Source organism: Orcinus orca, chromosome X (genome assembly GCF_937001465.1).
Source record: "Orcinus orca chromosome X, mOrcOrc1.1, whole genome shotgun sequence".
NCBI classification, from domain to species: Eukaryota; Metazoa; Chordata; class Mammalia; order Artiodactyla; family Delphinidae; genus Orcinus; species Orcinus orca.
Genome location: NC_064580.1, coordinates 112,133,792 through 112,161,763, shown reverse-complemented (window position 1 = coordinate 112,161,763; position 27,972 = coordinate 112,133,792). Strand labels below are relative to the sequence as shown.

The following is a 27,972-nucleotide window of genomic DNA, read 5'->3' as shown; positions in this document are numbered from 1 at the left end:
AATTGCTTCCAGTACAACTTTATGGGAAGTCCATCCAGCTGCTTATTTTTTTTAATTGAAATATAGTTAACTGACAACATTGCATCATTTTCAGGTGTACTGGGGCTCTGCTTTGCCTTGTGGCATTTCTGAGGAGGCTTGAGCTCTGGGAAGCATAGCTGGGAAAACAGATTAGATACTTGCTCAAAAACCTGTCTGGTTTTGACAATTTGTATGTAAAATTTTGGTCCCAAACGTTTTCCTTACCTCCCTCCAAAGGTGGGCAGATAATAGCATTTTCATCTCTTGTCTGTGCGGCTTCCTGGCTTACAGAGCGCTGTCATATCTGTATCTTACGGGCTTCTCACCTCATGAGGAAGGCGGTCCAGGTAGTTTACAGAAGGGATAACTGAACACCAGAGAGGTGCAGTGACTTGAGCAAGGCCACACAGCTGGTACAAGGACCCTAGAATCCTAACGCCTAGGAAAAGGGAGTTTTCCACGTGGCCTGCTCCACAGCGGGAATCAGCAGGCGAGGAGGGGTTTGGTAAGCTCTATTCTCCAGCAGAAAAAGCAAGGACCGGAGCCCAAGGGGACATTTATTTATCTTCGGTTCCTAATGATGTCTCAAGTGCCCTGCACGTGTTAGGAGCCCCGCTGTGTGTGCCCTGAACGTTTCCCTGCCTGATCCGGAGGGAAGCCCTTGAAGCAGGATGCTCCGTGTGCCGGGCACCTGAGGCCCTGGAGGGGAGGCGCTCGGGTGGCTGTGGCCCCCTCTGCAGCCAGGCTTCTGAATCCAAAAATGGTGGATTAGAAGAGGCAGTTAAACTGTGGGGAGGAGATGAGGCGCAGCCCTGGGTCTTGCACTAAAGGGAGGAAAGGGGGGCATGTGAGCTGCCCTGGGCTGAACGGCCTGCGAGTGGGTCTTGGCCAGGCACCCAGGCCCTCCTGCTGCCCAGGAACCCCAGGATCAAGTGTCAGGGGTCAAAGGTAAAGGCGTGGGCGGGAAGGCTCTGGGGAAGCAGGATCGTGTGGAGAACATGAGCTAAGTCCTACTCACCAGCCATGTGATCCTGGTTGAGTCTGTTTTCTCATCTGTAAAATAGTGAAATCCAGATCCCTTGCCCTTTTTTGAGAGAATGGGTCCTGGAGTCATTTGCCTGGTTTGATTCCTGCTTTTTTCATATCCTTGACGAGTGACCTTGAGCGACTTGGATAATCTCTATGAGCCTCGCTCTGTTCTCTCACTTGTAAAATGGGAACAATAAAAGTACTTTCTCAGAGGTTGTGGGGATGAAATGGGAAAATGCGATAACGTATGGTATGCTTAAAAATTTCAGAGGGTAGATCTCATGTTTAATGTTCTTACCACAATAAAAATAAAAACGTAAAAGAGTGCATGTAAAGCACAGTGCCTGGAACATAGTAAACACTCAGTGGATGGTACCTCTGATGATGATGATGATGGTGGCGACGATGGCCACTAATTTTATTATGAGCAGCTGTCTTTGTGGGGTGAGCCTGTGGGGGAACAAATGACTCAGCAAACAGAGGCCCGCTGTTGGGTGTTACAGGCTCTCAGTGAGGATGGCTCAGAGCTGTGGCCTTTGGGTGCAAGTATCGGTGGTGATAACTGTCACAGGTCACCCTCACGCTCGGCAAGCTAGGCCTGGTGGTCCCGTCTGGGGGACTCCTCGGCCTGGTGCCTTCGCCCAGCACTCTGCCCCAGAGACTTGCTTCTCTCCTCCCTTGACTCTGCTCCACTTCTGCTGGCCCCAACTTTCTGTGACCACCTTTGCCGAGTCCTCCAGCATGGGGCTCCCCTCATCCGGTCCACGAGGCTACCCGTCCTTTAGCACAGGAGGTGGTTGGCTGGGCGTGGCATTCATGCGAATCCACGTACGCGCACGCATGCTCACTTGCACATTCTCAAACACATGTGCTCCCCAACTGAGCTTCTGGGAGCCTCACATCCCCGCCGCCACCGCAACTCCTCCCCTTCCTCTCCCACCACAAAAGCCACAGGTAACAGCAGTCCCCGGCTGCAGAGCAGACAATGCAAAACCCAGAGGCAGGCTTCCTTGCCAGGCTGTTTTAAGCATTCAGCAGGATGTGAGCCCAGGTGGCTAACGGCTGGGCTGGCCAGAGACAGCTCTCCCCCACCCTCCCCCTGCCCCAGCTTGGCGAACTTGGAAGGGGCTGAGAGGTAGGCTAAGGGATTCTGCACGGTGCCAAAGAGCAAAAGAGCTGGACTGCTGACCCACTCTGGCCCCGCCACGTTCCCACCAAACACGGTGTGTCGCTGGGCAGGTCCCACCCCATGTGGAGTTCAGTTCTCTTATCTGTAAAATGGGGAAACCAGATTCTGCCCACACAGGTTAAAGGTCATCCAAGAGTGTGGAGGATTTAACAGCCTTGTCCCAGTGGCTGCACTTTGGAAAGCTCAAAGGGTGACACACGTGCCGGGAAGTCTGGGAGAGTGATTGGGCACTGTGCCTTAGGTTGTTCTCCGCGTCCTCTCCTACCCCATGGCCAGATTGCTACGGCTTAACCCCCTATGCTGTCAACTGGCATGGAGTCTGCCTAGGGTTTAGGAGTGATGGGCTCACACATGGGTGGGTGGGGCGCTGGTGTATGTGCCCCTCACCTGGCTGGTCTCCCTGACCCTGGGGTGGCGGTGACACAGCCAGAGGACTCAGCCACCACCCCCTCCTCTCCCTCTACAGGCACAGTAGGGAGCCTGGAGGCAGCAATTGTTCCTTCAGCCTGTGGCTGCAGCCAGGAGGCCACTGCAGGGCCAGGGACAGTGGGGGTGACCAGAGGTGGCCTCAAGGATGCGGGAAGACCAACAAGTCAGGAGCCGGTGTGCGTCTGGCTCTCTCCAGCGGGTGCTGGCAAGGTGGGGCTCTCCTAGGGCCACGGAGCCCCTGCGGGCTAGGGCAGTGTCCTATATTGGTCTTTTGGGGGTGGAGCCGACAACAGCCTCTGCCAGGTTACAGCCTAGGCCTACCGGGTTCATGGGAGGAAAGGGACTAGCTGGCTCCTGTATCCTGGGGCTGGGGGTTTGGGGGTGGGGAGCTGAGGGTGAAATGTCGAAGCCCAGGTGTGGGGGGGAGCTGGGGGTGGCGAAGGTGTGACCCAGAAGCCCTGCACCCCTAGGGCTTGGCCCTGCAGAAGGAGGTTAAGGGCAATGGGTCAGCAGGGGCTCTTGGGGCACGGGTGGGGGGGTGAGGGGAGCTGAGTGAGAGGGTCAGGAGGGGAGTCTCGAGCTGCTAGACACTCCAGCTGAGGATGGTGAGAGCAGAGACTGTCATCAGAGGGGCCAAGGAGGCGGTGGGTGCTGCCCTGGAGGCCAGGGGCTCCGTGTGCCGCTGTAGCCAGGAGAACTCCTTCAGCAGCTGGCGCCGCTGGAGCTCGGGGCCCACCTTTTCGCGGATGGTCTGGTAGTAGCGGTTCAGGTACTGGAGCTGCAAAAGGTAGGAGGGGTAAGGGCCTCCCCAGGCCAAGCTGTCAAGGTGTGGGAGCTTGGTACCATCCAGGTCCCCACAGGTCCCCACAGGTCCCCAGCCATCATCAGGTGAGCAGGGGAGGGATGCCCCAGTGCGTGCCTGTACGTGCCATCAGTGTGGACCCTCCCAAGGGAGGGGAAGGGGCAGAGGGTCTTCGCTTAGGGGAAGCAGGGGTGAGAGAGGCCCAGGGCTGGGGAGAAGGCACTTAGTGGCTCGAGGGCTGAAGGGGAAACAGCGCCGAGGGGCGCTCGCTCACCTGCTCGGGGGACAGCAGGCTGACGTCGATGAGGTTCCGGTCATAGGGCACCAACGACACCACTTCAAATGTCAGGTAGGTCCCTGGGTACTGGGGCGGGGGCACAGGTAAGGTAGGAAGGCAGGAAGTGAGCGAGGGGGAGGAGCTAGGCTGAAGGGGTGGAGGGAACACTCCACCCAGAAGCCCTGGGCATGGGGAACTGACCTTGTCAAGCCTGAACCCTCCACAGTGCCCTTGGCCACCCCCGTGTCTACCACTTAGGCACCCGCCTTTGGTGCTTCCCTCATGATTCCTGAAGTTTAGACTTAGGCCTGTGTTTTTCAAAGTGTGTGCCTCCAGAGCGCCAAGGGAGCCTGTTAAACATGTAGATAGATTCTGCGGTCCACACCCCAGATCACTGGAGTCAGAATCTCTAGAGCAGAGCTGGGAACCTACATTTAAATACTTTTAAGGTAAGTATTAGTTTTTTATATCTTTCTATCTGATTTCCATCTCTATCTACAGCTCTCTTTCTATGCATATCTCTGTTTCTATCCATTGAGGTATCTATGGAGATAAATATAAAGAAGAAGAAATAGCCCATAATTCCCATCTCCCAGAGAGCTCTTGCATATATGTGCTTAGAAAATTCAAACTACAAAAAGATACTCAATAAAAATGGAAAGTCTCCTCCCTGCCTGGTTTCCTTCCTGAAAACATTTTTGGCACATATAGTATATATATGTGTATATTCTAAAAATTCACGCAAAATGGATCCTACTATACACTTTTCTGCACCTCCCCGCCCCCCTGCCATAGTAAACCTAGGAGAGTGCTCCATATTGGCACAGGGAGGTCTACCTCACTCTTTTTTTTTTTTTTTGCGGTACGCAGGCCTCTCACTGTTGTGGCCTCTCCCGTTGCGGAGCACAGGCTCCGGACGTGCAGGCTCAGCGGCCATGGCTCACGGGCCCAGCCGCTCCGCGGCACGTGGGATCTTCCCGGACCGGGACACGAACCCGTGTCCCCTGCATCGGCAGGCGGACTCTCAACCACTGCGTCACCAGGGAAGCCCTACCTCACTCATTTTAAGGGTCCATAGTGTGCAGATGATAATTTATTTAACCAATGAAGGATATTTAGTCTGCTTCCATTTTTTTAAACTATTACCATCACTGCTACAATCAACATCATCGTATAAACATCTTTATACGAAGTGACGTTTTGCGACTATATCCAGAAGGGATACATCTGGCAGTGGGAATGCTGAGACAAAAGGTATAGGCATTTTCAATATGTATTTTGATAGATATTACCAAACTGCCCTCCCAAAAGGTTGTACCAATTTGTACTTCCCCCAGCAGTGTATGAGAGTGTTCTTTCCCCCACAAACTCACAAGCACTGGGTGTCATCAAAGTCTTTCGCTTTTGTCAATCAAATGGTATTCTACTGTCACTTTGATTTGTATTTCTTTAAGAATAAAGTTGAGCATCTTTTCACATTTATGGACCATTTGTGTTGATCTTAGTGAATTGTCTCTTTACGTCTTTTGCCCATTTTTTCCCTTTTCCTTATTTCTGTCTTACTCGATTTTTAAAAGCTTGTGGTAAAAGAAGGACATTCCCCCTTTCTCTGACACACGTGCTATACTCATCATACATCTTTTGAGTTTGTATGTGGTATTGTTCCCATATAGATGTTTTTTATTTAATTGGGTCAGAGTTATCAATCTCTTTCTTCATGACTTCTGAGTCTTACATCGAAAGGCCCCTTTCCTCCCTGGGATTATAAATGAATTCAGATAGGTTTCCTTCTAGATCTTTTATGGTTTCACCTTTAAACCTCGATCCATTTGGAATTTTATTTTAGTGTAACAGTGAGGTTCTTCAGTTTAATTCCCCCCATTTATTAAACAATCTTCCTCTTCTTTACTGTTTTGAAGCACCAGCTTTATAGTAAACTAAATTCCCATCTTGTTTATGGAAATTAGAGGGTCCATTTCTGGACTATTCTGTTCCACTGTTCCGTCTTTCCCATCTCTGGTGTCTTACTGTTTTAGTGATGGCTGCTTCGTAGTGTGGGCTAATATCTGCAAAGGCTAGTTTCCCTTATTGTTCTTTTCCAGAATCCTCCTAGCTATCTAGCTATCTTTGCATGTTTATTTTTACAAATAAACTCTACTATCATTTTGTGAAGTGTTGAAATTGAGGTTGCCTTGAATTTATAGATTAACTTAGGGAGAAATGACATCTTCATAATATTGAGGCTTATTTCCAGAGACCGCCATTTACTTAAATCTTTTTTATGTCCCTCAGTAGAGATTTTCTCCGTGTAAATCTTTTAAAGTTTATATCTAGGTATTTTATCTTGTTGGTTGTTATTATACAGAATCTTTATACCTAACAGGCTCCCCTGGTGATTATTATGTGCATTGAGAACCAATGATTTAGGGCAAGGATACTGATTCATTTGGTTTGGAGTGGGACCTGGGCATTAGCATTAAAAAAATCTCCACGGGCTTCCCTGGTGGCGCAGTGGTTGGGAGTCCCCCTGCCGATGCGGGGGACACGGGTTCATGCCCCGGTCCAGGAGGATCCCACATGCCGCGGAGCGGCTGGGCCCGTGGGCCATGGCTGCTGGGCCTGCACGTCCGGAGCCTGTGCTCCGCAACGGGAGAGGCCACAACAGTGAGAGGCCCGCGTACAGCAAAAAAAAAAAAAAAAAAAAAAATCTCCAGGTGATTCTAATATTCTAATGTGCAAACAGGTTTGAGAAACTGATTTATGGAGTTATTCTGACACTAAGGAAGACTCCAAATAAATTCATGACCCTACATTAAATTCTCCTTTGACCTTCCTTACCCCCCATGCAGCCCAGAGTCACTGCCACGCTGTCCACACCTCCAGCCCGCCTCAGTGGCACTTTACCTTGGTCTTTGCTTCTACCACAAGGGCCACATCTTCAAGACGGATCCCAAATTCTCCATCCTGATAGTAACCAGGTTCTGGGAGGCACAAGAGATGCTGGTGACATTAAGTAGGGGAGGGGACCCAAGCCCAGGTTTCCTATGCTGACTGAGGAGTGGCTGGAGGGCCCGGCTGCCCCCAGCACCTGTTAGATGCTCCGTGGCTACTCGGAGGCCACTGCCAGACTTCAGATTCCCCACCCTCCCTTGTGACCCAGCGGGGAAGACTTAAGAGCCCACTTGGGTCCTGGAGGCGCTCCCCTCTCCCTGTGTGCCACTGTCCTGTTACCCCGGCACTTGAATGGAGACTCTGGAGTTTGGATGTACAGCTGGAAACCAACTCCCATGGGCAAAGTGAGGGTACGGGCTGAAGGGGCTTGGGGTTAGAGTGGGACAACCCATTCGGGGCTGGGAGTGGGGAGGTGAGGGAGTGCAGCGGTGGAGCTGGGGCGGGCCTGTGTGGGGCTGTGCTCCTTGAAGGCTGGCGTTCCCTAGACTGCGGTCCTGGAGGAGCCCCGAGAGCCGTACCGATGGAAGTGAACATGCCCTTGGCCATGGCAATGTTGCCAGACTGGAATCCCACTGGCCCTGGAAAGGGAGAGTCAGGGACAGTGTCAGCCCTCCTGCACTCACCAGCTTGGAAACTAGCAGGTTCCGGGGAAGAGCAGGTAGCTGGGATCCCTAGCAGCGTGTGTCCACTGCATCACCGTCTACCTGCGACTGGTACAGACCAGACTGGCTCTGGCTTATATTTCTCTGGGGTCTATGCCAGTCAGCCACTGGACCTTGACCTGCCTCTTCTCTCTCTGAGGCCGTCCTAAATGCCAGCGGAGCGGCCAGCTGCCAGCATTTCTCACTTACCCTGTGGAGCACCAACTCCCCACCAGCTGGGTAACCTTGCATGGGTCACTGCACCTCTGTGGGTCCTGGTCATTTCCACACCTGTGAAACGCTCCACCTCTTTCATAAGAGGGGGAACTCCAGGGGAGTGCTGAGGAGATACCTACATTCGTGCACACACAGGAAGTTGCCAATGCCGTGGCCTGTCCCATGACCATAATTGAGGCCAACATCCCACAGGGCTCTGCGGGCAAAGGCCTCCACCATTCGCCCTGGAAGAGAGATGACCTCTGGTCAGCTGGCTGGACCCCAGACTATTGGCTTTGCCCCTTCCTGCTCTCTTTTTCCAGACCAACCACCAGGATGGTGCCTGAGGAGAGGGCCCCCTGAGAGGCAGGTAACCATGCCCTATCTCCAGTATACTGTACGTTGTACCCACTACCTGGACCTCCCCATCTGTGAAGACACCCGCTTCCTCCAGGAATCCTCCCATGACCGCTGCAGCCCACACTGACCGCCCCCACCTCTGAGCTCCGGCTCCAGCTCCTGAGTTGGACTAGGAGACAGGAGGCCTGGGCTCAAGGCCTGGCTCTCCCACTAACCCTCTGTGTGACCTTGGGCAAGTCACTTTCTCTCTCTGGGCTGGATTTTATCTATACAGTGGATGGGATGATGATATAATCCCTGCCCCACTAGCCTCCCAGGGTCTGAGTGCAGTGAAATCAGGGCCTGAGGTTCTGGGTGCAGCCTGGTTTGCAAAACCCACCTGATGTAGCAGCTGGGAAGACGAGTCTGGAGAGATCAATATTTCCTATCAACACGCGGGTGTACGCCTCCTGATGGGGAGAGGGCGAGGGAATGCGGTGTGTGGGCCCAGGCCTGGGTTGGGGTTTGTTTGGGGGAAGTGCATGCTCATGTGTGGTCACCCAGGTTCTGGAGGATGGCCGGAGGAGACCGAGGGGGACCTGCTCAAAGCTGGGGCTTGGTCCATGCGGTTCCCTTTGGCTGGTCCACAGGGATGCTTGTAGGTGGGGGTGAGCTGAGGCCACAACAGTAGGGATTGGGGAGGCAAACTCCCTGGGCTGGAATCCTGACGTGGCCACTCACAAATTTGACCTTGGGCAAGTGATTTTAACCGCTCTGTGCCTCAGTTTCCTGGTCTGTAATGGAACGGTCATAGTACCAGCTCATAAGGTTGCTGGGAGGACTAGGTAGACTCGTGCATGTTGGGTGCTCCCAACAGACTAGATGCTCAAATAGAGGTCAGCACCCTTCATTGCCATGATCACGATCACCATTTAATTTTCTTAAGGCCTTATGGTTGGGTTGAGGCCTGATAATTGGCAGGTCGGCCTTGCTCTGTCAGGGCTGTTACCTTGTGGTAAGAGGGAGGGAGGTGGGCTGACAGTGGCCTCTTCTCCTGGTCACTCCCTGTGGCGACCTGGTGAGTCCCCTTCACCGCCCCCCCCCCCCACAGGCTTGTCATCTTGAGCATGATAGCCTGGGGCATTGGATCTAACAGCTAAACTGAGCTCCTTGAGGCCTGACCAGTGTTTGTTTTCTCTCTCTCTCTGTCTCTGGCACAATGTCTGAGCCACAGTCCACTTGCTGAATGCACAAATGTGGCCCCCTGCTCTCCAGCCCCCCAGAGGCCCCCAGAGGCACACAGACCATGTCCCTGCCTCGACCCCAAGTGGACCAGCCCTCGCTGCTTTCTGAAAACCTCCAGCTCCTTTCCACCTCTGAGACTTTGCTGGTGCCTTTCTCTCCCCCTGGAATGGAATGCCTGTCTTCCTCTTTTCTGTTCAGCACAGTGCTAGGCTCACAGACAGCACTAAGAAAATATTTGTTCATTGAGTTACTGAAATGGGATGATGATAAGCTTGGGGCCCTGTTGGGGGCCTGAAATATCTCTGGGGAAGTAGTTGGGGGCACTGGGTTTTCTGGTACTAATTTGCTGTGTGACCTTGGGCAAACTACTTAACCTCCCTGGGCTTCAGTTTCAGCCTCTGTACAATCAAATGGCTCTTGGCGGAGTGGTTGCTTGGGTGTCCGTTGGGTGAGTGTGGGTAGGGAAATGTGGTCCAATGCCTACCTTTTGGAAAGCAGAGGGGGTGCCCCAGTGGACTGTTCTGGTGATGTCTGTTGTCCCGTCCCTGTGGAGAAGGACAATCAACATGTCCAACTCTTCTGAACACCTTGGGGTAGGGATCGTGGCCACGTGCTTCCCGAGTGCTTTCCACTGGGGTTTGAGTGGCAGGGCTGGGATGGGGGTCGGGAGGGAGGTGAAAGGAAGAGGATGGCTGCCATCATGCAATTCCCAAACTCAGCATCTATGCATGAAGGGGCTCTACAAAGCTATCACATTCAAAATCACTATGTTTTCTGAGAGTCCCAATTCCCCACATACATCTTCTACCCCCATACCAGCCATTTTGGTTGTTTTGTAAATCTGGGTTTCCTTGGGCCAGGCTCGCTCTAAAAGCAAGGCTTCCTCCAGGCTTCCTAGGAGGTAGGAAGGGATGGTCCCATTCTTACAGATGGGGAAACTGAGGTTCAGAGAGATCATAGCACTCTCACACATTCATATACTTATTTGCCATTTATAGAAGGGAGGGAGGCAGAGCAGACGTCATTATCTCCATTTCACAGGTGAGGCAATTGAGGCCATGAGGCTATCTCCCTCCCTGAGCCTCAGTGAGGCCAGGTCTGGCGCAAGCACTGACTCCACACAGTTCTCTCCATTGTAAACATGGATCTGCCCCAGGGATTTGCTCAGAGTCTCAGTGAACCAAAGCTGCCAGAAGCCAAATAGTCTGACTCCCAACCACCAGCTGCAGCCGTTCCCTCAGGATGCCTGCTGTGGCCACCCCCCGGGGGTGGGGGCAGTGAGGAATGATCCCAGGGCCCTAGGGACTCCTCCATGGGAGCAGGTCACAGGGCGTGGCCGACTTCTTCAGAAGGAGAGAAGAGGAAGTGAGATGGCCATTTACCCGGCCTCACCCCGCTGAAGCATGCCCCAATCCAGCAACGCCCCAAGAATTCACTTCCCCTTCGCACACTGGCCATCTCAAGTATACACAGCGCCACACCGGTGACTGCGAAGGCTGCTAGGCTGAGCGCCTGCCAGGCTGGCTTCCAGAGCCCCGTTAAGGCTAAGTGTAGGGCTTTTATCATTAGCACATTCACCGCAGGATAGAGGATGGGAAACTATTCCTTGCTCCTCCATCAGTTCAGCGTGCCCCTTTCTATCCCCCACTCTAAGTTTCCCACAGTCCACCTGCTTCCTAGATGAGAAGGGAAAATCTTCCAGCCCACCTCAGCTCAGCTCCCATGTGAATGAATGGGCCTAGTCTATTCTGCATGGCTGTCATGTCCAGGTGTTCAGGTTGTGCACTGCACAAAGGTACCACATCTAAAGAAATGCCATTCACTGAATAGGTATATACTAATTTCAATGAGAGCACACAAGTGGACACACAGATTGTGGGGTCCTGGAGCACGGGACAGTGCCCCCCCACCGCATAACCCTATCTGTGGTTGTGCTCACACTCAGAAGAACACGCACATGTCTACTCGCAGACACATCCGCATGCTGATGGGTGTGCCCTGTCCCAACTGTGCTGCAGGTGTCCCCTGAGGTTGCTTCACTCACCTGCCTACTGCTCTTGAAGGCCTGATCCTGCCCCCACTCCCCATGACATGGTCACCACACCGTACAATGAGGGAAGAGGTGGTGAGGACAATGCATCATGCTGGTGGCGTGCGGGACGTGTCCAGGGTGTGCATGAGTCGGTGAGAATATGGGCGCTGTGTTTGTGCAGCCAGGCGGGGCTGCTGAGCATGGCTGTTCGGACTGTGTAATAATGTTCGGGCTTAAAAAACATTTAACTTTCACAAGGGGAGTCTTCCTGATTCTCACAGGGCAGCACCTGTGGGCATCCCCACTGTTTTGGCCTCTGTCTGTTGCCCACCGGGCAGGGACCCCCACGTGTGAAAATGGGAAGGATACTCAGGCACATTCAGTCCAGGCCTCTCCTTTCTCAGATGAAGGATCCATGCCCAGGAAGGGAAAGCTTTGGCTGGCTCTTGGCTGAGCTGAGACGGCCGGGCCAGGGCTGGGTGAGGAGTACATACCAGTATTGTCCCCCGGAATCCAGCAGGTACATCTCATCTGAGGACAGCTTGCGGTGCAGCTCCTTGGTGGGGCTGGGAAGGGGAGAGACGCTGAGAAAGGAGCAGCCTAACCCTGAGCTGGGTGAGGTGGGGGTCCTGAGTTAAAGCAGAGGAACCTCCTCCCCCCTGGGGGCCGGCCTTCTAGCTAACTCCTTTGGGGAAGCCATCATCCCCCAAAGGGCCCTGGGAGACTACTGAGCTTCTGCTGCTAATGTCCTCAGCGCACATCTGTTCATCCTGCACCTCCCCGAGCAAGGCCCTGGTCCCCAGGGAGGGGAGAAAGGAAAGAGCCCCGAGTGTGGGAGACGGGAGAACTTTAATGAGCACCCAGCTGAGCTATCTCTTTTTACATCAGGAGAAACAGGTTTGCAGAGCAAGGGCTTACAGAAGGCCCCGAGGGAAAGCTGTGAGGGAGCTGGGCCTGAACCCAGATGCTGAGTCTAGGGCTTTCTCTAACTTCTTGCCACCTCTGGGAGCAGAGGGCCCCAAGAAGCCAGGGCACAGGAAGGGAGGGTACCCGAGGGTGGAGCTGGAGAGCAGGAGTTGGTAGGGCTGAGGAGTTCCTACCCTGTTACTCTCTAGTAGGGAGAAGGGGCTGGGCTAAGGCAGCTGAAGGCTTGGGGACACTGGAGGAGGGAATTCTGGGATGGGTCAGGCCAGCCACTGGAGGGTGTCTGCCCTTTCCCTGCTTTGTCCTTGCCAGGCTGAGGCCTCTGGTTGGCTCGACTCCCCACCCCCAAATTGCATCAGGCAGGCCTGCAGGTGTTTGTTTTGTACAGAGCCAAACATCTGGCCAGCCTACATCTTGGGCCCACCTTGGTTGGTTCAGGCAGAGTGAATGGGCCCTTCTCCCCATGTGCTTGTGAGCTTTAAGGATTAAATAACTCACAGGAAGCCAAGGAAACACATCCAGCAGCAGCCCCACCATCTCCCTTCCAGATCCTTCTGCCCAGAGTGCTCACAAAGTCCCAGCCTCTCGAGCAGGGAGATTATCAAGTCTTTTAATTCAAAGGAGACTCTCAACGCCTGACTGGGCTCCATTCCGCACCTCCAGCCTCCACAATGCTAAAGGCCTCAGAGCTTAAATGTGGACTCAGGTCCTCCACAGAGCCCCAGAAAATTCTTTCTTCTGAAGTACCTGTAGTGGGCCAGGGCAGCATTCAGGCCACTAGCAGAGATGGTTTCAAAACTGGATCCGGAGAAGAACTCTTCTTCTCTGGAAAGGACAAGGCAGGAATGATCAATGAATGGGCTCAGGGACTAGGCTGGGCCCAGGATGTCCAACAAGGGCAAGTGAAGGTGACGGCTGCCTCTACCTCAGCCAGGCTCCATTTGGCCTTCCCAGTCCCACCTCCTGTCACTTCCCAAGCCCTGACCTGTCACTCATAGACCACTCAAGGTCAGAGAAGCAGAGATTGTAGAGGCCAATTTTTCCTCCTCTACCTCCATTTTATAGATGGGGAAACCAAGGCCTGTGTCCCAAAGTGAGTTCCTAGTAAAGCAAGAGTGAAGAAACCTAGCTCCCTGTATCTGAAAACTCCCTCAACTCCGGAGCAGCATCCTGGGCTAAGTGTGCCCTCAGGGAACCTCCCTCCCCAACCTTGATATTCTCAAGTGGTCCAAGGTCCTACCTGGCCTGAGCTGGCCTGAAGCAGACACTAGGGGGCGCTGTTGGGTTGTGGCCCTTCAAGTTGTCCCACTTTCTGCAGAGCTGGGGAATGTCATCCAACACCTCTGCCCCGCTTCCCGACCACGACCACCCAAGAACCTGTCACTCCTTGTTCCAGTGGGGCCCTCAGATACTAGGAGGGTCTTCCTTCCCCCATAAGGAGACCAATCCCTCCTCCCTGCCCCCACCCCCACGTTAAGACAGTCAGCCGAAAAGGATGGCTGTGGTCCTTCACCCTCGGAACTTCTCCAGCAGCTCTGCCCCTGAGAACTCATCCACGGTGCCTTTGGGCACGTTCTCCTCCAGCCAGACCAAGTATCGGATCACAGCCACAGCGTCCCGCACCTGGAGCAGGGCAGGCAGAGAGGCGGGCCGAGGAATGGTCTCAGCCGGGGCTCAGGGACGAAGGAGATGGGGGGACTGCTCTGGGAGCTGAGCTTTAAAAACACGAGGGTCTTCCTCGCTATTCGATGATATTAAGGGATTCTTATTAATGTTTATATATATGATCAGAGTGTGGTCATGTTTTGAAAAGAGTTCTTGTCAGAGATACTGAAATGTTGATAGAAGAAACGATATGATAGATGGGATTTGCTTTAAAATCGTCCAGCAGCTGAGGACACGGGGGAGTGGAGATAATGAATGTAGGGTTGTAGAGGAAATGAGATTGGCCTTGAGTTGATGATTATTGAAGCTGGGTGATGGTGATGGAGATCATTATGCTACTTCCTCTACTTTTGTATATGCTTAAAATTTTCCACAAGAAAAGTTTTCAAAAATGAGGCAATGTATCCTAATTTTAACAGGAATATCCAAAGGGGCAAGCCATCCTCTCCCTGGGGTGAAGGAATTATTATGAGTAACACTTATTTAAGACTTGGAATGTGCCAGGCAGTGCTCAAAGCAATATATTAAAAATATATAATTACATAATTATACATATAGAACTATATAATCATTATATAAGTATCATATATTTATGTAATTATTATATATTTATGTGTACATATTAGATATATAAATGCACATATGTACACTATATATATTTATATTATGTATTACAATGAATATATTTAAACATGCATTATTTATTATATATTATTTATACTATACAATGTAGATATATATCTTTAATCCTCACAACAACCCTCTGCTATGGGTTACAGTTATGATCCTCATTTTACAGAGGAGGTAACTGAGGCCCAGAGAGGTGAAGTGACTTACCTAAGGTCACCCAGCTAGGAGGTGGGTAGAGGAACTAGGATTTGAACTCAGATACCATAGCTCCGGGGCCCAGGCTCTAAACCACTGAACCACCCTGGGAACAACAGGGTGGAGCACAAGTGGGTGCCCAGGAGTTTGGCGTCCACGTCTCTGATTCACTGAGGGCCTTCTTCAGGCTCCTCCAGCAGGGTCTCCTTTCTAACCCATCAGACCGGGAGCTCCCCAGAGGCTCGTGTGTCTGCCTGCCCATGGACTTACATGGCTGGCCCTGAGGAGGGTCTGCTCCTTGCTGTTTTTCACCGCCTTGGTTACCATCACTGGGGAGTAGGTGTCTGCTATGAGTTTCTCCTGTGAGGGGCAGAGAGGAAGCGGTCTGGGAGCCCTCTCTAGGGCACGGTGGTGTTTGAAAAGGATTGGCAGGAAATTCCAGCTCAGATGAGACTTGCCGTCTCCTGGAGTGGCAATGCCCTTCCCGCGTGTGCTTTCTGACTACGCAGGGCTTTCCTAGTCTTCCCTTCCAGCCTAACCTTCCCTCTCTCCCTCCCTCCCTCCCTCCCTCCCTTCCTCCTCCCTCCCTGGTCCTGGATCCCAGCAGCACTCTGGGATGGATCCGAGCCTGGCCCCTGCCAGCCACGGGCTGTTCTGACACTGTGTTTCCTGCACATCTCATATCATGACAGCTACCACTTATTGAGCGCCTGCCACGCGTTAGGCACCGGGCTTTACATGCACTTTCTCCTTTAAATCTCCTCAGAGTGACTCTTTTGAGGTTGTGACTCTTAGTGCCATTTTACAGGTGAGGAAACGGAGGCCGGATTGACTAAGTCACTTGTCCAGGGTCACGGCACAGCCAGTTCTCAGTCTCAGGTTTGGTGACCTCAAAGCCTCTGCTCTACCAGCCTGTACTCCCCCAGCCTCCTTGACAATCTCTGAGCTCTCTATGGACAGATGTTCCGTCTCTTCCCGGGAAACCCTAGAAAGGGGACTCAGTGCACCACTGCTGACTGGCCAACTGCCAGAATGGCCCAGGGGCTGCCCACCCCACCCCCCCGTTTGGTTGAGACTTATCAGGGCTGTTGGGGGGTGGGGAGGACGGTGCATGGCAAACCCACCTTGGGTATCACTTCATAGAGCCCATACGAGGTGTAGCTGGTCCCGATCCAGATCTTCACGGCTCCTGAGGTGTAAGCCTGGACGCTGTTACGGACTTGGCCGTAATCTTCGAGTTGCACACACATGGAATCCGTGCAGCCAGAGTTCAGGTACTGCAGGGTCTTGGAGCTAAAGCGACTCTTGTTTGCAAATAACCTAGGTGGAGAGGGAACACCAGGAGGGTCCAGACAGAATCTAAGGACAGTGCAAAAGACCAGAGGCCCTTTGTTCCTGGAGGTCAGAGGGCGCCTGCGCCAGGCAGCTGAGCAGACCAGATTTGGAGTACGTGGGAACAGAGGTCAAGGGGGTCAGGAAAAGCTGATTGGAGGCTTCCTCGAGGGTCCTGCTGGGGCAGGCACCCCGCTTCTGGGAAGACTGCATGTTGGGGCAGTGAGGAGTTAGAGGAAGTCCGTTACCGCAAGCCAAGGACAAGCCCTACCTGATGGAGGAGTCAGTGAGCAGCGTGTAGGAATAGAAGAAGGGGTTATAAGGGATGTCACTGCTGCGAAGGTTGAAGAGCCCTGGGGAAGAGAATTGATGGGGACTATTTGAGGCTGACCTGCCCGACGCAAGTACATATGACACCTTTGCTCTACTGTTGGCTTTGGCCGCACGCCGGCATCCTCTGCCCCTGAATGTTTCTCAGTCTTTCCGGAGTGGGGGAGGGCCTTTGAAGCACTAATGAGCGCTAGGGGCACTTTCTCCCAGAGAAAGGCAGATACCCAGCCAGTAGTCTGCACACGGTGTCGGTGGGCTCCCAGAATACCTGAAGCCCAGAGCTGGGGTCAGGTGAGAAGCGCTGAGCCACGATGGGATAGAACAGGGCTGCACGGGGTGCTAAAGCCGGGAAGCTGAGTGCCCTGGGCTCGTGGCCAGGAGGTTGGGAGGTGTTTGCTGGGCCTCCTCCCCTTCATGAGACAGAAGCCTTTGCTGCTGTGGTTTCCTGGTCCTCTGATGGCCCGGGGGCTGGCCCCAGATTGCATGGGGCTTCCTGGTTTCCTTAGTGAGCAGACGTGAGCTCCTGCCCTCACCTTAGTTCCCGCAGGCCATGACCACGGAGCTCTCAGAACTCATGGGTCAGTGGTCGTTGGGGGAGGAGTCCTGTGCTGCAGAGCCCAGGAGGCTTGGGGGTTGGGGGGAACCCAGGCACCCCCCTGCATCCACAAATCTCTACTCACAGGCCGTCTCATCAAGTGCGGACAGAAGCACGGCAGTTGGGGCCTCACGATGCTTCTTCATCTGGCTTCGGATACCAGATACTTTCTCCTGCCAGCTGTTTCCTAGAAGCAAAAGAGCCAGAAGAAAGCAGAAGTGATCTACCTTCTCCTTGGCACTCCGTTCCTGAGAAGGGCTCCCTTAGGGCAATGGTTTTCCATTCCTTTAGAAGCAGTAGAACCCTTTCATTAACCAAACTCTTACTTGTGTAATCATTAAGGACATGGGCTCTTGACCCAGACTGTCTGGGTTTAAATCCTACCTCTGTCATTACTTGCTGGCTGACCTTGTGAAAATTAGCCCCTCTGTGTCCTATCTTGCACATCTGTAAAATGGGGATGGATTATAATAATAGTGTCTACCTCAATAGAGTTGTTATGAGGTCCGAATTAACTAATATTTGTAATGTATGTAGAATTGTGTCTTGGTGTATAGAAAATCTGGCATAACTTTCTGATTAACAAATAAGCATGCAAAACAGAGATCAGGAGAGCAGCCCTAGTTGAAGGGCGAAGGGATAGGGCTGGGCCATGTTTAATCCTCTTCCTCGCAGTAACCCCAACACTTACTAAAGCCACTTGGGTCTGGGCTAAGCACTTTGTGTACATTGTTTTAATCCTTACTTGACCCATTTTACAGATAAGGAAATTGAGCCTTTGGAGAGGTAAAGTGACTTATCTATGGTTTTCATAGCTGGCAAGGGGCGGAACTGAGACTTGAACGCAGGTCTGTTTGACTACATGGCTCACACTCTTAATCGGTATAGACATTGGACTATCTTGCTAACCTTGTTAGTCTCCAACCTTGTCCTTAAACTCTGTGTCACAGAGCTGTTCTTTCTGGGATGCTTGTATCCTGGTTCTAGGACTTTGGTTTTCATCCCCCCCCCCCCACCGGCTCCCTGTAATCACTCTAAAGAGTCTGCCCCTAGGCAGGGCTAGGAATTTGCTGGCAGAAGATCATAAGCATTAAGGGTCCTAGTTGGGCTGAGAGATTAGCATAAACAACATAATTCAATTTAAAAAATCTTTATGCAAACAGGTGAAACTGCTCATCAAGAACCAAAGCTTTGGGTGCGATACTTCTTCTAGGTTTATTTTATTTTATTGTGGTAAAATACACATACCATAAAGTGTTATCATTTTAACCATTTTAAAGTGCACAATTCAGTGCCTTTAAGAACATTCACAGGGCTTCCCTGGTGGCACAGTGGTTAAGAATCCGCCCGCCAATGCAGGAGACACGGGTTCGAGCCCTGGTCTGGGAAGATCCCACATGCCGCGGAGCAACTAAGCCCGTGCGCCACAACTACTGAGCCTGTGCTCTAGAGCCCGTGAGCCACAACTACTGAGCCTGTGTGCCACAACTACTGAAGCCCGTGCTGCTAGAGCCCGTGCTCTGCAACAAGAGAAGCCACCGCAATGAGAAGCCTGTGCAACACAATGAAAAGTAGCCCCTGGGCTTCCCTGGTGGCCCAGTGGTTGGGAGTTCGCCTGCCGATGCAGGGGACGTGGGTTCGTGACCCGGTTCGGGAAGATCCCACATGCCGCGGAGGGGCTGGGCCTATGAGCCATGGCCGCTGGGCCTGCGCGTCTGGAGCCTGTGCTCCGTGGCGGGAGGGGCCGCGGCAGTGAGAGGCCCGCGTACCGCAGAAAAAAAAAAAAAAAGAGTAGCCCCTGCTCGCCGCATCCAGAGGAAAAGCTCGCGTGCAGCAACGAAGACACAACACAGCCAAAAATAAAATAAATTAAACAAAATAAATAAATTTTTTTAAAAAAAGAGCATTCACAAAATTGTGCAACTACCACCACTATCTAATTCCAGAAACATTTCCATCATCCCGAAAGGAAACCCTGTAGCAATTAGGCAGTCTCTCCCCATTTGCCTCTCTCCCCAGCCCCCCGCCCCCGGCCACCACTAATCCTCTTTCTGTCTCCATGGATTTGCCTACGCTGGATGTCTCACACAAATGGAATTCTACAATATGGGCCTTCACTGACTTCTTTCACTTAGAATTATGTTTTCAAGGTTCATGGATGTGATACATTTTTGAGACAACAAACGAAAGCCAATTTAAATTGTCTGATACACACAGGTGTCTTTGAACTTTTCACGTTCTTCCCTTTGCTCTTTGCCCCCTTTAAAACCTGTGAGTGGCTGGAGAGAAAGTCTCTCTTGTCTCTGTGAGCTTAGAGACTCTGTTCTTGGGCTTCCAGGCCCAGTTCTGGCTCTGGATGGCTTTTCCTTGAAGACTAGCAGCCTGTGATGGCTTGGCTTCCTCTCACTTGTGGGAAGTGATAAAACCCATGTGAATTCTCTCCCAGTCCCTGGAAGGTTTTCCCCTTTATCCACTCCTCTTCCTGACATAACTGCACCCTTCTTTAACTGAATGGAATGAGTTTTATTTATGATGGAAATGTCTTGGATAGCAAGTTTCTTTAAAAACTGCGTCAAGATGCAGAAAGTTTCTGCAAGTTACATCAGAATGGATAAAGAAAATTGGACACAATTTTGAGTTGTTTCATCAGACTCGCTATTTTGAAATTTCTCTCCTGTTTTTGGGATTCCTTTCCAAACAAGAAGTGTGCATAGACCTGTGTGTGGAAAGGGACCTCTCAGATTGCCCAATATTTCTAGGAATCCAAGTCTATGGGCTTGTTCAGAATTCCTAGGGAGGTAGAAGCTGGTGGTGGCCAAGACATTGATTCATACTCAGTAGCCTGGGTCCAGTCAGTTTAGTTACCACTTACAAGAATTACAGAGCACACTGTTCTTTTATGACATATTTAGATGGTGTCAACGGGGTCAAGATTATCGATGTTAGAATTTTGAGGGCCAGTTAATTTTCCTTTGCGGTCCGGCCAACACTTGAACCCTAATCTGTGCCACAGACTGAGCTTGACTTAGTTTTTGCTTCCTTTGTCCATGCCAGCCCATCTGACCCCAGCCATCTTACATCTAAATTCCTCATCACTGCAGGACCCGAAGTCAAGGTCTGAATGATTCAATACAAACCAGTCTTCACTACCAGACAAGCAGCCCATATCATGTTTTTTTCTCTCTTCAAAGGGGTAGGTTTTTTTCATCTTTTTCTGACTCCCTTGTTTCCCCCCTTCCTGTTCCCTCTTGCTTCAAATCCTGACATTCTTTATTCCAGCATTTTCTAAATATGCTTCGAGGAACTTCCGATTCAGACTCTCTGAGGGGATGGGGCCTAGAAACCTGTGTTTTAAGAAAGCATCCCAATCTATTCAGGTACACATGGAATCATTGCTTTGGGACCTCTTAGGATGAATTTTTCAGCCAAAGGAGCAGCAGCAGGGGCCTGTGTTGCTCCAAGGTGGGAAAGAGAACGGGCGTAGGAATCACCTGTGAATGCCTCCTGCAGGGCATAGATGGGCTCACTTGGCACCGGAGGCCTCTCTGACCCCCACAGCAGGTCCACAAGGTTGACGGTGATGGACACCAGCTCTCTGTCAGAGTCTTGGAGGGCCACGTTGTAACTCTCCCAGGAATCTGCAGAGGCAGGAAGGAGTCACTTGTCCCTTGCCTGTGTATGCCTCCGGGAAAATTGTGACGCAGGCAAAGCTCGTTCTTGTCCCCTCTGCCTCCTGTTCCGCTCAAGCAGCCTGGGCTGTGCACTCTCACCTTCCTCCTTCAGCTTGCCCTGAGCCCGCCCCAGTACTGCCCACGGTCAATTAGCTAAGCTCGCCCTTTTAAGTGCCAAGGGTTGCGGGGCCCTCTTTTTGGTCCTGTCTGTTCGACTGAACTTCAATGCCACAGCCCAAAGGAATGGTGAGGTTCAGGCCACTGGAAAGGCTGGCAAAGAAGCCAGATCTGAAGTGGGAGCCTTTCAGTGCATATTCACGAGGACGGCACCCTTGGGGGCAGGCTGGCCAGCTGGCGGGGCACTGGGAGCTCAGGGAGCTGTGTTCCTGGATGGGAGGGGAGGGGACTGTGCTTCTTTTTGTAAAAAAATTGTTTGGCCACACCATGTGTGCCATGAGGGATCTCAGTTCCCTGACCAGGGATCAAACCCACGCCCCCTGCAGTGGGAGCGCAGAGTCTCAACCACTGGACCACCAGGGAAGTCCCAGGGACTGTGCTTCTTTACTCAGAAACCCTCTCGACTCCTTCGACCCTTCCAAGCTGCCCTATAGAAGGGGGCTACCAAGCGATTCTACTGCCCTGATGGTTAGAGTTCCAGGGCACAGAGGATGGTTCTAGGTTTAAGAACATCCCGGCCTACCCACTGGCTAGGTCTTAACGATTCCCTGAATCTTCTAGGTTGGGTCTCTGCACTCCTGACTTAAAAAAAAAAACCTATGTTTATTCTTTTAAATGTATTTTCATTACACAATCCAGGAATACACCCTTGTTGCAAAATATTTTGCAACTACAAGTTCAAACACTATATCTTTAGAGTCACCCTGCACCTCCTTCTACCAAGATGTGCTTCTTTACATCCTGAGGGCCTGAATCTCCCTCGTTGGTGTGGACAAACACGGGGACTGAGGGCAGAACATACTGATGGAGAAGAGGAAGGGGTCGAAGCCCACACGCCCTCCAACAGGAATCTCGGTGAGGAGCCAGGTGACAACAGGAGTAGTGCCAACTGCGAGAAAGACAGGAAGGGACACCGAGGTTACCCCAGGCCCTCCAGCCGGGCTTCTGTCTGCGACAGTCCTTCCACATCTGTCCTCCTTGATATCCGCCTCAAAGATTAGGGATGGCTCCAAATTTCTTGAGCTTCCCACAGGGGCCCAGCATGGCCTTCCATGCACCCCCCTCACCTGTACCTTCCCAAACCCAGTCTGGGTTCCAGGGCTTGGGGAACAAACCCGTGCCGTCCTCTTACCTTCCTTATGGAGCTCCCAGTTGCAGTCCATCTGCCGCTCAGCCTGGGTCCAGTAGCGGCTGTCGGTCCAGAGAGCGGCTTTCCCCATGGTCACCACGGCGACTCCTGGGGCAGAACAGAGAAACTTGGAGGGGAGGGTGAAGGTGTAGAGCGTGGCTTTGGTTAGCACTTTAGCAATGCGGTGCTGGCTCTGACATTGTCACAAGGGGTCTCTGGAAAGAGTTGCTCTCCTCGCTTGGAAGGGAGTGAGGCAGGAGATGTTAAAGAGAGTGTTGGGGGGGGAAGGTAGCTGGAAGTGTGTCCTGAGTTGGGCACCTCTGCTTTGCCTTGAGGCCCTTCCCTAAGGGGGCATTTAGCAGGACAAGTGGGGTCTGCTTTTGGCCATCCCCAAAAGTCGATGCTACATGTAGGTGCTCTTAGCAAAGATGGTGTGGCAGTCAGTATGAAGATGCAGTGGCTGATGGGAACACTAAGCCAGGGGCTTAGCTGAGGACAGGCAGAGAGGCCAAACCCAGCGACTTCTGCAAAGAGAAGAAGGGCCCGTGATGGGCAAGCCAGGCAGCTTGAAGCCCAGGGGAGGGATGTTTAAGGATCAGCAAGGGAAGCTTAGGTTTCATTCAAGGGGCCAGGATCAAGGTGGGAGGCCGATTCCAAAACTGGGACCCCATAAATGGCCTCTATGTTTGTGTCTCATTTGGCCACGTGAGGTGATGTTATCCGTAAAAGGACCAGCAAAGTAAAACTTTGTCCCCAAACAAGCCATTGTGTGAAGGGAATCAGTGGGCTCCTAGTGGCTAGATATAGAGGTAGCAACTGTCCCAGAAATGGAGCCCAGGGAGCGCCGTCTGGGCCTGGCTGTGGCCGAGGCAGCGAGCACAGGAAAGAAGTCAGGAGGGCCATCTGCCTCACGCAGAAGCGTGGCTGCTGGGCTATGAGATGTGTGCCCTGGTGACCCCTTTCGGAGTGGTGAAGGGGGAGGCAGAGAGAGGAGCAGGGGCCTCTGGACACTCGCTCCTGGGCTCCTGGCTGCTGAGAACTAGCCACACCAGGGCCTCTCTGACCACTCTGGGTCTCCCACCAGAAACAATGAGGGCCGGGTAATGGCTGTCACCTGCAGACCCTGTAAAGCCTGTAATCCACGCACGCCTCTTGTCATAGTCGCCGATGTACTCGCTCTAGGAAATCAACAATGCCGTCATTAGCCTTCTTCATGGAGTCACACCCCACATGGAAGGGCCCCAACCACATCCCGGTTCTTTCTGTCTAGTCAGTTTCAACCAGTCCTACAAGCCCAATGGGTACATCATAAATAACTTGTGCAGAGAGCTTTACACATTATTGGGTTTGGGTTCTCATAATCCTTGGAGACAGATCTCATTATTCCCATTTCGCAGTAGAGGAAACTGAGGCTCAGAGAAGTTCAGACACTTACCTACCCAAGCTTCTTAGCCCTTTTCGGCAGGTGGGGAAATGAATTCAAGTAATCGTATTGACACTGAAAATGCCTTCTCTTCCAACTGGGCTGTTGCTGGGAAGGTGGATGCGGTGGAGGTGGAGCCAGGGTGGGAAAGGGTGGGATGGGTGGGCAGGGGTGCTGCTTTGGGAAAAGCAGTTCTGGCTCAGACCATCTTCTTTCCTGTCTGTTCCCCTCTCCCAGCCTACACCCCAAACTTGTGGAATCTTGGATGCTGGATCGTTTCAGCGCTCCATCCATCAGCTGACGGGAAGGGCTGAGCCAGAAGGGAGCTCAGGGTTCTTCTAATTCAGTTCCCATCCCACATTCTAACCTCCTAGGGCAGGGGTATCCTAAACATTCATTCTGGATCCACCATCTAGGAATTGATCAAAATCGTTCTGAAGCTGTTTATAGTTTCATTGCCTGAGGTCAAGGAGATTTGGCAATGTCTTCTCTCCTCTGTAGAGGAATACATTCTTTCAGTTGCCCTAAAACGCCCGTGTCCAAGCTCCCCACTTCCTTCCCTTTGCCTGTCAAATCCTTTTTCTGTCTTCCATCTTCCGATTCTTAACAGCATCCTGTTTGTGGCCTGTTCTCTTAGGCCAGACCCAGCCCGGGGCGGGGAGGGGGGGGGTTGGTGGGAGGATCCATCCCTCACCATGTGAGCATCCGTGTCCGGGACGATGTAGGCAGAGACATTCTGGGTGTGCATCTGCTGGCGGAGGGCTGTGAGCTGCGCTGTGGTATTGACCACAGTAACTGGAAGGTACTGACAGGTGACAGGAAGACACCAAGACACACACACAGACACAGACACACATTGCTTAGAGAAAATGTCGCCGGGGCCCCCATCCTCTCCTTAGGCAGGGATTGATTGGGGTTGGGTAGGCTGGGCCAGCCTGGAGAGGGATGGTGCAGAAGCTGATGTTATGGATTAGTCTAGATTACGGTGCCTGGGCTGAGTGGAGATGGAGGTGTTTAACAGCTTGGAGAGAGACTTTTTGTGACAGTAATGGGACCTGAGTCTGGGATGGGGTAGGGGGTGGGTAAGAACTGCAGGGTTCTGAGCCCTGCCACTGGGCCAGGCCAGGGGATGGCCCCTCTTTGGATACCTTGGGGTAGAGTTGCCAGTTTAGCAAATCAAAATACAGCATGCTCACCCAGTCACATTTGAATTTCAGGTAAACAATGAATAATGTTTTAGTGTAAGTGCGTCCCAAGTACTATTTGGGGCATACTTATATTAAACACATTATTCATTATCTGAAATTCAGATGTAACTGGGCGTCCTGTGTTTCACCTGGCAGTCCTACCTTGGGGACTTTTTTCAAGTTTCCACTCACTGGTCCCAAATGGCAGAGGAGAGTGAATGAGTACCCCCAGCAGTTTGGGACATTGTCCAGAAAGATCGTCTCCAAGCCAGACATTTTGTTAAAGGTTATTTTATCTTAAAAATAAAAAGTGTGGGCTCTTTGTTTTGTTTTGCCTTCTACTCCAGGATACATCCATGTTTATTTTAACATAAAAATAATGTGGTTTGCCCACCTACCTGCCTGCCCCAGTGGTCTCATAAAGTGGACGAGGCAAGCGGATGTATCCCATTTGTCCCGAGACTTTAGTGACCTGCTGGCAGGCCCATGAGCCCTCACCTTCCCATGAGCCCTCACCTTCCCATGAGCCCTCACCTTCCCATGAGCCCTCACCTTCTGGCCTGCTCCTGTCTGGAGAAGCTCTTTCACACTCTCATCTAGTTGTGGAAAGAACCCCTCTGGTCTCCATAGGGAGCTGATGACCTTCCAGCTCCAATATGCTGGGCCTTCTCACAGTCTTCACACCCGAGGCCTCCCCCTCTTGACCTTGCGCTGGCTCTTCTAGCCCTCTGTCTTCCGCCCTCCTCCCGGTTCCTCTAGAATTGTTGTTTTCTTTCCTCCCATCCTCTTCCTGGCCTCTGCCTAGCTATCCTCAGCGAAAGGCTGGCTAGGGGCCTCCTCCCTCCTTGTTGCCCCTCCTCCCTCCGGCTCGCAGGGGCTGCCTGGGCTCAGGCCTGGAGGGAAGGAGATGACCTGCCGTGGGAATGGCTGGGAGGGAGGGATGGGGGCGGATGTCAGACACCTGAGAATGCGCCGCCCGCCCTGAGGGAGGTTAATCAGAAACAGTGGCCCCAGAGTCCGGAAATCAGGAGGAAGGCTGGTAGAGGGTGAGGCTAGCAGCTGGGCCCATGGGGGATGGGGAGGAAGGTGGGAGCTGTGGGTCCGGGCGGGGCGGGGGCGGGGCGGAGGCAGGGCCTCACCGGAGGGCTGATTGAACAGTTTCTCACATCCTCTCTCAGGTCCAGTGACTTTGGGCGGCCCCAGGCACAAGCTAGAAACCGGAGAAAAGTCCAGGGTTACTTGGAGACTGGATAGGTCCTAGAGAGCACGGGAACATGTTCCCCCAACCCCCCTCCTGGTCCTCGCAGGGCCTCCATCCTTTGAAGCAGGAGATGCTGTCCAACTCTACTTGAGGATAAAAATAATTACATTTCATAGGAAATCAGGCTGAATTGGTTGGCACCCTGGGTCACAATCAAAGAAACCTGTTTCATCGACAAGTGATTGCCACTTTTGGATGGGTTTTAGTGCTCATTAAATCATTTTTTTCCTTCCAATCTAATTGGGTCTTTTCAGGATCTACCGAACTGGAAAAGTTGTGTGTAAATTAAATTTTTGTAATCAGATCTTCTCTTAAATGCTCTAGAGGATCTCGCTAAATAATAACCCCACCTTCGTTTTACCCTTCTATAAATCTAATTTTATATATATTGGGTTTACTTAAATTCAAGGCCCACTTCTACCATTTCTTACAGTCCAAGTATCTGCCTCTCATTCCAGGCTACAGAAGCCAGCAATCCCAGGCTGATATCGTCCCCTGGTGGGGAAAGGTGGGTTAGCATCTAAAGAGCTCCTACTATGTGCTAGACACCGAGCTCAGCAATTTACCTATAGTATCTCTTTTGATACTTGCAACAACCCTGGGAGATGGGGATTATTGTCTGCTTTCTACAGAAGAGGAAGCTGAGGCCCAGGTACGTTTAGTTACTCGCCCAAGTTTTACCACAGTGAGTCCGTGGCAGAGCAGGAATTTGAACCCAGGCCATCTGAGTACAAAAAAGCCAACCATGGAAGGGTGGTGCCCCAGAAGGGACAGAATGTATAGAGACAGTTTCCAGTTGGGACTCTGCCCCAAATTTGGTGTATCCCAAGAAGAGTCACCCAGTATTCATTGAGCAAACATTTCCTAAGCCCCTGCTCTGCGCCACGCACTGGGCTAAGTCCTGCAGGCTCTGGGTCTTCACACCCTGAAAGTCCAGGGGTCTCTGATAGGCCTTCCTTCCAGCACCCCACCTTTTGGGGGGGAATCTCCCCAGAGGTAATGGGGGTCTGAGTTTGGGGAGACACTCTACTTTTCCTTTCTGAGTGGGTTGAGCTACAGATGGAAGGAGTACCGCTGGGTTCTAACACCGTGAATGCCCTGCCTCACTGTCTCTCCCGGTCACATAAACTCAAGGGAGAGATGAGACCCACCCTGTTGATTTAAGAAAATGAACGCTCATTTCTGTAGGAACAGATATCTGGCAAAATGGTGGCGCTAAAACAACAACATAAGAAGCAAGACACAGCCAACCCATGTCCCTCTAGACACCCCAATTGCTGTTTTCTGAGGTCAGGGCTGTGGCTCCCAAGGGCAGGCTCTGCAGCCGAACCACTCTGTGGTCCCTGGCATGGGGCCTGTCACTGAGAAGGTGTCAGGAACTGGGTACTGAATGAATGAGTAGGGTCCTGCTGCCACAGAGCAAAGGGAAGGAGGCCTCCCTAGGGCCAGGGTGGAGTGGATGTGGAAGATGCTGAGCTGGGCACTTAGCTGTGACTAAAGAGTACAAACAGGACACCATAGGGTGACAAAGACCAAACTTTAGCTAGACTCCACCAAGCCCTCTTCTCCATTAGGCCTTGACTTCCAAGTCCATCCTGTCCTTACTGGGCCTGCATCGCCCAGTCTTAGCAAGAATCCTGCTAAGTCAGTTTAGAGAGAATTCCCCACCCTTAGTATCTCATCAACCTTGATATCTGATCAAATTCCTCATCTCCCATCCTTGATATTTGATCACCCTGCCTTCAGCAAGATCCTATTAAGTCAGTTTAGCAAGAATCTCCTCACCCTTGATGTCTCCTCTTGGCAATTTTCCATCCACTGACCCCCTCACTCTGCTCATGGACAAGAAGTCCTCAGCCATCTTTGCTGTATTCGGAGTTGAGCCTGATCGTTCTCCCCTACTGCAGCGCCCCTATTACAATAGTCTTGAATAAAATCTTCCTTCCTCTTTTAACAAGAGCCAGAATCATTTTTTCTTTAACAGGTGGGAATGGAAACAGGCCAAATCAGACTTGAGGTGAGCCTTGAGGGTCCCCAGGACTGGCCCTGGGGTTCCTCTTCCTTAAGACAGAGAGAGGGACCAAGAAAAAAAGAGACAACCTAGGCCCAGACTTCACTCCAACCCTTTCTGAGCCCACAGGGGAGAGGCCAGAACTGCTCTCCAGCTGGACCTGCCCTCCCAGCGTGGGAGGGAGAGACGGGGGATGCACATACCACAGAGGAGGACAAGCCAGGGGCAGCATCCCCAGGGAGCCTGGGCCATGGGGTCTTCAGATGCCGG

The 27,972-nt window shown here is 52.1% G+C and overlaps 1 protein-coding gene across 1 annotated transcript; it reads right to left on the bottom strand.

The window, feature by feature from the left end:
• Positions 1-1,298: 1,298 nt before the first annotated feature.
• On the bottom strand, positions 1,299-27,972 carry XPNPEP2 (X-prolyl aminopeptidase 2). The gene is made up of 21 exons (XM_004280531.4): positions 27,906-27,972; positions 25,570-25,640; positions 23,938-24,048; positions 22,935-22,998; positions 21,824-21,928; positions 21,494-21,580; positions 20,335-20,481; positions 16,929-17,030; positions 16,190-16,271; positions 15,711-15,906; positions 14,857-14,946; positions 13,610-13,719; positions 12,844-12,921; positions 11,667-11,738; positions 9,625-9,685; positions 8,296-8,365; positions 7,697-7,801; positions 7,218-7,277; positions 6,652-6,728; positions 3,745-3,834; positions 1,299-3,446 (listed from the first exon to the last, which is right to left on the bottom strand). Exons 1-21 carry the CDS (start codon positions 27,952-27,954, stop codon positions 3,252-3,254), a joined length of 2,022 nt encoding a protein of 673 aa, XP_004280579.1. The 5' UTR covers positions 27,955-27,972; the 3' UTR covers positions 1,299-3,251.

What these genes read in the sequence shown, in the direction of transcription:
- XPNPEP2 (XM_004280531.4), bottom strand. Translation starts at nt 27,954, where the DNA reads ATGGCCCAGGCTCCCTGGGGATGCTGCCCCTGGCTTGTCCTCCTCTGT. An exon ending in CTGGGAGCTCCATAAGGAAG is followed by an intron (nt 21,581 to 21,823) that starts GTAAGAGGACGG and finishes TCTTTCTCGCAG; the next exon opens with TTGGCACTACTCCTGTTGTC. An exon ending in GATTCCGGGGGACAATACTG is followed by an intron (nt 9,686 to 11,666) that starts GTATGTACTCCT and finishes CCTTCTCCACAG; the next exon opens with GGACGGGACAACAGACATCA.